At 44.6% G+C, this 8,475-nt stretch overlaps 2 protein-coding genes across 5 annotated transcripts in view; both read right to left on the bottom strand.

Annotated features, from left to right (window-relative positions):
• LOC102752939 (nuclear autoantigen Sp-100-like) overlaps nt 1-8,475 on the bottom strand; it is a 259,961-nt gene that overhangs the window by 129,130 nt on the left and 122,356 nt on the right. The gene's annotated exons all lie outside the window — the stretch shown is intronic.
• The window catches only part of LOC107182594 (nuclear body protein SP140-like protein), a 45,012-nt gene continuing 41,673 nt past the window's right edge, over nt 5,137-8,475 (bottom strand). The window contains exons 2-5 of one of the 4 annotated variants that reach the window (XM_015561861.1): nt 7,028-7,136; nt 6,662-6,739; nt 6,319-6,450; nt 5,137-5,545 (exon numbers count right to left, since the gene is read on the bottom strand). In XM_015561861.1, the coding sequence (XP_015417347.1) occupies nt 5,450-5,545; nt 6,319-6,450; nt 6,662-6,739; nt 7,028-7,102 (381 nt within the window). In that variant the 5' untranslated portion in view covers nt 7,103-7,136 and the 3' untranslated portion in view covers nt 5,137-5,449. Of the gene's footprint in view, nt 5,546-6,318; nt 6,451-6,661; nt 6,740-7,027; nt 7,501-8,475 lie in introns of those variants that run through there. The other 3 variants (XM_015561860.1, XM_015561863.1, XM_015561862.1) reach the window with 3 other exon arrangements.

Below are 8,475 nucleotides of genomic sequence, written 5' to 3'. Positions count from 1 at the left end.
GGGCGGCAGGAATGGAGGACAAAAACAGTTAGTTAGGACCTGGAGGCCAGGGGAAGAGCAGCCACAGGAATCCTCTGGTTTGTATATAGACACCAAAAACAGGGAAGTAGCTGGAGCTATAGGGCCTGGAACCCTAAAAATCAGGACAGGCAGTGACTGGGGAGGGACATGGAACAAAGGGCATAGCAAAGAGGGGGGCTTCAGCAGCCTCAGCAGGAGCGGCTTCCATTCAGATGTCACTGATAGTCTCATGGGGACTTTCTTGCATGTGATAAGTCACCTTTTTCTTGCTGCTTTTAAAATTCTCTCTTTGGCTTTGACTTTTGACAATTTAATTGTAAAGTGTGTCTGTGTAGCCCTTTTCAGTTTCTACCTGTTGGGTCCATTGTGCTTCATGAAAGGGAAAGTCAATTTTGTTCCCCAAACATGGGAAGTTTTTAGCCATTATTGTTTTAAATAGACTTTCTGTCCTTTTCTTAACTTTTGCCTTTGGAATTCCCATAATCTATATGAATAAAAGGGTAATATGCTAATTAGACCAGATAGACCAGATGTCTTCCTGACAAAGCCACAGTGGCAGGGCCAAGGCAGAGGTGGTTAGGAATGATCAGGAAGGCAGGCAAGCAGAGCGGTTAAGACAATCAGGCCGGCAGGGGAGAGCAGTTAGGGGTGATCAGGCTGGAAGGGGAGGGTGGTTAAGGGTGTTCAGGCTGGCAGAGGAGAAGTAAGGACATCAGGCAGTCAGGCAGAGGCAGTAAGGGGTGATCAGGCAGGTAGGCAGAGGGGTTAGGGCCAATCAGGCAGGCAGGCAGAGGGGTTAGGGGTGATCAGGCAGACGGGCAGGTGGGTGGTTGCAAGAGGGATGTCCAACTGCTGGTTTAGGCCTGATCCTTGTGGACATCCCCTGAGGTGTCCCAGATTGAAGAGGGTGCAGGCCGGGCAGAGGGACCACTCTCTACCACCCCCTACCCAACCCATGCACGAATTTCATGCACTGGACCTCTAGTGAGTATATGATTTTCTTAATAATGTCTCACAAATCCTATAGGCATTCTTCACTCTTCTTTCCTTCTCTGAATAAGTACTTTTAAATAACCTATCTTCTAGTGCAATGATTTTTTTTCTTCTATTTGTCGAGTCTGCTGTTAAATCTCTCTATTAAATTCTTCAGTTCAGTTATTGTATTCTTCAGTTCTAGGATATTTTTATAGTTTCTTTTTCTTTTTGGTGAGCTTCTTGTTTTGCTCATTTGTTTTTCTATTTTATTGAGTTGTCTATAATGTCTTGTAGTTCACTGAATTTCTTTCAGAGGATTATTCTGAAGTGTTTTTCAGATAATTTATCTATCCACATTTCTTTAGGGGTAGTTATTAGAGCTTTTTAGTTTTTTTTAGTGTACTGTTCACCTGAATCTTCATGATCCTTGATTTCTTGTGTTAGTATCAGTGCATATATGTAAGCAATCTCTTCTTCCAGACCTACAGGTTCACTTCATCAGGAAAATCCCTTCATTAGTCAGCTCAGGTTGGAATACAGTACAGGAGAGCTGGTAGCATCCATGGGAAGATGAGGCATGTCATCACAGTCTCAGTTGGGAAGGCCAGTGCCTTTGCTCTGAGGTTGCTGCTTGGATGATGGCTGAGCTCTGTGGTTTGGTGGACGTATAGGTTGGGCTCCCTGATCTGGCACAACTGCTGGCTGTGCTCTGGGGCTTGATGAGTCTACTTGCTGATCTCAGCAATCACCTCTTGTTGAATGAGGTTTCAGGCTGTTGTTTTGTGGTATGGTGGTGCCAGTGGTTGGACTCTGCATTTGGTCAGGGTTAGAGGCTGGGTTCTGCTGCTAGACTGAGTTATAGATCTGGTTCCATAGATCAACTGAACTAAAAGCTTGCTCCCATGGCTGCCTGGGTTCTCTGATCAAGCCTTCTAAATGGCTAGGACTGGAGCTATACCCTGCAGTGTTTCTCTGGTTAGGCATGGTAGGAATGGGTTCCTTGGTTGGTATGTTCTGACTGAGGATCCAAATCAGATAAAACTCCCAACTGAGCTCTGGCTAGATGGAACCATTGGCTTGGCCCTCAGAAGGGCAGAACTACTACTTGGGATCTCACCTTAGGGACCACTACAAGCAAGAATGCAGTCTACTAAGGTCTCATTGCTGAGTCTATAAGCCCTAACTTTCTTAAGTTTCTAGTCATTATCTAGTAGCCAGAAAGCACCTAGGTTTTTCCTAAACCATATTGCTAAAACATACGGAGATGTAAAGGGGATTATAAACCTTTCATTCCTTCAATCTTTGCAGTGTCACCAACCTCTGTCATTCCCTCCTTCCTAAGAAATGCAATACTGCTTTTAGCCTACTGTGTTCACCGTGTAAAAGTTCTATTTCAGAGCCTTTCATTTGGTCTTTCCTAGGACAGTCATTGTTATTTCATAGGTTAAGACATCCCTGATTAACAAAACAATTTGTTTGTCCTGATTATACGTTTGGTATTTGGGAAATGAATGCTGGGTGGCTCTATGGATTGAGTGGACTCACTGTGGGATGGACATGACCTTATCTCCATGTAGCCTAAGAGGGGCCACTATGGTGTCTTGGGTCCCAAGGTATCAACTCATATACTTTATCAATAACTCTTAAAATTTCTGTGAGTTTTCTTTGTCTCGCATATAGTTACTTGAATAAATGGCTAAAGGTGCCTTTAGTGACGAACTCATGGAATTACTACTGTGTATATTGCACAGTCCTTTCTTATAAGAACTGCCATCAACAGCTTCTGGGTCAAGAATTGGCTGAGGCCTGGAAAGTGGGCAAGTCTTTTCATTGAAGTAACACTTCAACCATCTGATCATCTATAATCTCTTTTGATGACATATAAAAAGCAATATCCTTGTTAACTGCTCATGTGTCTTGCCTCTAAGAATAGTGTCTTCTAGTAGCTAATTTCTTAGACATCTATGGGCCAGGGTCCCTGGTTGTGATTCTAAGCTTGCTGGCCATTATACAAATTAATCATCAATTAATACTGCACCTTAGCTTCAGTTATTCTGGAGACCTATCACTGAATTCGTTATTAGGGAATCCAGCTCTGTAAATTATTCCTACATTTTTCCAACGTACATAGGACAGTCTGGACTGAACATTTCAAGGATGCAGCTGCTGTCTCAGCAGTGCATTCCTTATTGCCTTGTAAGGTGGTGTCTCTGAGGCATCTGAGGACGCAGTAACATGATGGATGGAATATCTAATTTTAGAGAGTAGAGCCACGATATCTTCTTAAGACTTTGGATCCCCCCTTTAAATGCTCAGCCCTGAAAGTCTTGTATTTCTTAGTCCACTTCATCTGGTGTGCACTGTGCTATAGCAAGCCTCTAAGAGCCACCTGGGAGCATATTAAAATCATTGCCTTTGGACCTTGCCAGGCTAATTAAGCTCTGTGGCCCAGGAGAGTGTGCCTGTATGAACATCCCTCATCCATATTTTATATTCTAACATAGTGTTTCCAGGGTTCACTTCCACACACAATCTCCTGACTGCTGTTAGTACATGTGGGTTAGACCTGCAGGTCTGTTGGAGTAAATTTCTCTTCAGCTAGCAGGCTCATCTAGTATATTCCTCGTTTGGTCATGCTGAGATAACTCTGCATAATCTTAGTTCAAGGAAGATGGTGGGTAGGGCAGTGGTCTGTATACCAACAGAGGCTGGGGTCTCTTTTGAGGGACAGTGGATTCAGAAGGATGTAGAATTCAGAGTTCTCAGAAAGCCACTCTGAGTTTTGTGACTTCATGCTTTCTTTATCAGGGATTTGACTTTGGCACAAGAGGCCACCCTGAGCTTAGAATTCAGTCTTCTCTGAAGTTCTACCATTCTTTTTTTTATTTTTTTATTTTTAAATCCTCACCCGAGAACATGGCATGACAGAGGAAGACAGACAGAGAGAAACCTAGATATGAGAGAGAAACATCAATCAGTTGCCTCTCATACACATCCTGACCCAGGATTAAACCCATAGCTCAGGTATGTGCCTTGACAGGGAATTGAACTGACAAATATTTCTCTTCACAGGAGGATGCTCAACCAACTGAGACACTCAAGGTGAGCAGAAATTTGGTCATTCTTAAAATGAGGGCATGTACCAGAATTACATATTGTGTACCTTCCAGTTTCAGGTGGTAATCCTATATAATAAAAGCCCAATATTCTAAGTGTCTGGTCCACCAGTTGGCCATTCAACCAATCTAAGTGTAATAGGCTAATGAAATGCTAAAGCCACTCAACCACTCGCTATGATGTGCACTGACCACCAGGGAGCAGACACTCCAACTGATAGTTTAGCTTGCTGCTGGGGTCTGGCTTATCAGGACGGAGCGAGATGGGCTGGACACGCCCTGGAGCCCTCTTGGGGTCCCTCCTCAGTTGACCAACCTCCCGCATCTCTCCCTGGCCCTGATTCTGCACCGTGGGTTCCCTTGGCCTGGCCTTCACCCTATCGCAATCCGGGACCCCTTGGGGTTTTGGAGAGCCAGTTTTGGCCTGATTCTGCAGGCCAGGCCCAGGGACCACACTGGTGCACGAATTTGTGCACTGAGCCTCTAGTTACTATATGTGACCCTGTCATGCACTCTTTTAAACACTTTAATGGTGCTTAGAAATAGCCATCTAGCCAGGCCTGTGTTGCTCAGTGGTTGAGGGTCGACCCATGAACTAGGTCACAGTTGGATTGCAGTCAGGGCAAATGCCTGGGTTGTGGGCTCAATCCTCAGAAGGGGTAGTACAGCTGATGTATGATTCTATCTCTCTCTTTCCCCCTCTCTCTCTGAAATCAATAAAACCATATTTAAAAAAGGTTTTTAAAAAAGTAATAGCCATCTAATTACACAGTTCTGATAGTTACTATTTATTTGTAAATGCTAGACCACTGCAGCAGTACCTCTTCCCTATATCTCATTCAGTTTCCTACAGGGGAATATTTTTGTAACAGCACTGTTTTAGTACCCCATGGATTATCAATATTCTATCTGTTATCATCTGGATAGACAGTGATCCAACTCAGAACTCTATCCTTAGGGCTGGCTTGCTAAGATGATTATGTGATGTTGGGTTCCATAAAAGCAAAGCCTGAGATAAAGTGTCTTCATTAAGTGATTTATTGTGAGAATTCTCTCATGAGGAGGAGGGATAAGGGAAGCAGAATACCACAGTGAGAAATGCTAAGCAAGGATGTGGTCATAGCACAGGAACATGAGTCACTTCACATGATTAGATCAGACTTGGTGCTGGGAACGAACCCCCAGCACAAAGAGATGTAACCTTCAAGTGACTCTGCCTCCATTTGGCCCAAAGCAATACATTGGGGAGAGGTGTGATCAGCAACCAACACTCATAGCAGCTGGGGGATGAGAAATATGCCTGAAAGCAGGATTTTCCAGTGTATCAAGAGCATCCACTACACCAGTGAACTGTTCTGATTTGTTTTCTGGATAGCAAAGACATCTTGGAAATTCTTCTTAAATTCCTCCTCTGTTAGGTCTGAGGCATTGTGCTGGGGAAAGAAAGCAACACAGAGACAAATATAATGACACTCAATATCAGTGTCATTAGACAACTTACATTTGAAAAGTTCAGGACTCTTGTCTTAAACACTGAAGTTACATTAACCAGGTTAAGTTAGGAACTCAAGCCGCTAAGAGTAATTTTTGTTTCCAATGACTGTGATTACACCTTGCTGTCTAGTCGGAAACGGGGAATTATTACTACACTGAGGACTCTCAGTCATTGGCTTTGGGTTGTTTCTTTCAGTGAGAGTTAGAAAAGCAATCTAATGTCTTAGTAACAATCAAATTTTACAGATGTACAATCAGTGATCCTCCTTTTAGGTGGCCACTTCTATTCCCCTCTGGTGATATGTTATATGGTTCATTTATATGCAAAGAAATCTGCAGTTTGGGGCCTTTGAGAGGTCTGATTGAGTATATTTGGGGAGAGGTAAGAAGGATAACATGACTTTAGAAAGCAATTTTCTCCTTAGGTTTTGAACAGGGGGCACACCACTGTCCTCAATGGTCACCTGTCACTTTTGAGGAGAGGAATGAGCTCCCAGGGGCCTGGAGTCTGGTTGCAGGCACAACTCCTTATTCACTGTTACTCTCTCTGGTGAGCTTAAATCCTCAATTAAAAACCCAGTCACTTCCTGAATCCTTGCTGTTTAGGTTTGCCATAGGATGAGGGAAACTTTAAAATTTCCTAGCACCAGGAAATGTGGTCAGAGTGACTTAATGGAAAGAAAATGAAATGGAAGCAGGGAGAGCCAATTATCCTGGGGTCCTCAAAAATGAGATCCATGTCCAACACAAACTTCTCCACTTGGAGGTAACATTTCTCAATTAAACTCTTCTTGATTTCGTCCAATGTCCTAAGTTCCTCTAGGCATTGAGAAGCCTTTTGAACCTGAGGAAAATATACCAATAGGAGCATTATAGACACAGTTCAATGTCTGCCTTCTGTAGATTCCCATAAAATCCAGAAGAAATACAAGGTAAATGAAAAGACAGCTTGCATGCTCTCCCTCCCATGGGCTTCCTATCACAGATCCCACAGTGAACATGTCAAGGTGGGGTAACATTACTGAAGCTTGTTATCACGGTTTGTTGTTACTCACATAATGTTCGTGTGGAATATTCAGAAAAATGTTGCTCTCTAAATGGTAATAGACCTTTAGGAGTAGGAATTCACATTTCTACAAAAGAGGGAGATTGTGAATGAAAAGCAGCTTGGAGAGAATGAGCCCATATGCATGCCCAGACAGATGCACAGTAATCTTCTGGAAGTTTCCCCAAACAGGGATTGCTCCTAACATGGAATAGCTAAGTTTTTTCTTTCTTTTTTTCTGTAAGCAGATTCTGGTGAGTTTCCAGTGTGGTTGAGGCATGGTCAGAAGAGAAGGCACCCTTTGAAACCCTTGCCCTCACCTATGACTTTTCTTATGTGAGTTGAAAGGAGATGTTTTAGGTTATATTCAACTCACTGACTTCTCTTCCGGCCCCATCTGGCTCTCCAGGACTTCAGATTCACTGTAACACTGCTGACTTCTTGAAGACATTTCTATTGTGCAGAAGGTGCATTTTCAATGGATCCTGTAATTTCAGGTGTAAGTAAGCAAGGCAAGCCCCAGAAACACCTCTATTCCCATGGCTACCACTGACCTCCTTTTAGGAATGGCTGATAGGCACAACCAGGGAATGAGGGGTCACCTCCCAGATTCTCCAGGAGTCTCGTGTGAAAACCCTGCTCCCTGGAGTAGCAGCAGCTGTTTATTGGGTGGAAGATGGTGTCTGGGTGAGTGATGGGCTCCCCTTTCCCTTTAAGAGCTGCTGGGAGCACAAGAAGCCCTGCCCACCAAGCCAGAGTGTCAGAAAGTGGGCCTTAATCTCTGGGGGCCTTGTTCCTCTATTACTCTGTTGTGAACATGGCAACATGAAGAAAAGTGTCCTTGTTTCCTGCCTTGTGGAGACCCGCTCCCAAATGGTCCCGTAGTGTATTGAAGGCATGGGATGAAAGCACCAGAGACCGGGGTTTAGGAGGACTGGCACACGGCACCAGCAACTTTATTTTTTACACACACTGTTTTATAGCTAAGCTGTGGCTGGTCATGCTTCATAGATCACTGTTAGGGCTTGGCTTCTGATGGGGAAGTAGCAGATCATTGCAGGCTGGGCAAGCTTTGTCTAGTTCCATCTATGTTTGACAGTTGCTATGAAAAACAGTTGCTATGACAAAATGTCTGCTTGCATAGATCGCAAGAACGGGGGTGCAAGCCAAGTTCATGTCCTTTACATGACTCAGAGTGGGGTCAGGCCTTTCCTGTAGCCCCACGGCCTCTTACATCTCCCCCTTCTTTGTGTTTTAGGCGCAGTTCATGCACAGCGGTTTGCAAGGATCCGAGGCTTCCTCCAATGGCTGGATGCAGACTGCACAGAAAGCAAGGCTAACATAGCTACAGAAAGATGGTCAGGGGTCTGAGGCGGCCCACATAGGGTCACCAGGTCCTCCGCCTCCGACGTTAGCTTCTTCACTTGGCTCCACGTCGGCAGGCTCGCCTTCCTTGTTCCCTTGGCTCTTTTGGGCATCCTCAATGGTGTCGTACGCGGGTGGTGGTCGATTCTGAGACGCTTGAACTGCCCAGTGAGGGAGGTTGGTGGTGGACTCGGTGCCCGGGGAGTCCCCAACGAGTTGGGAGGGTAGCCATCGAGGTGTGAGCTCATCTCTAGGAAAAACACAAACACTCCCTCGACCCCATACTAACACCGGGTCGGGGCCCGGCCACTCCAGTCTTAGGATTCCTTCATCTCACTAAGGCAGCCCATCGGGTCCATTGTCGATCTGCAGCAGACAAACCCTGCGCGTCCAGTTTCAAAAAATTTAAAGTAAATAGTGAATGTTGTAATATTTGGTGAGGAGAGAATGGACACCCTG

The sequence above is a fragment of the Myotis davidii genome, unplaced genomic scaffold (genome assembly GCF_000327345.1).
Source record: "Myotis davidii unplaced genomic scaffold, ASM32734v1 scaffold370, whole genome shotgun sequence".
Lineage (NCBI taxonomy): Eukaryota > Metazoa > Chordata > Mammalia > Chiroptera > Vespertilionidae > Myotis > Myotis davidii.
Note: the sequence above shows the minus strand (reverse complement) of the source record. Positions and strands in the feature narration are given on the sequence as shown.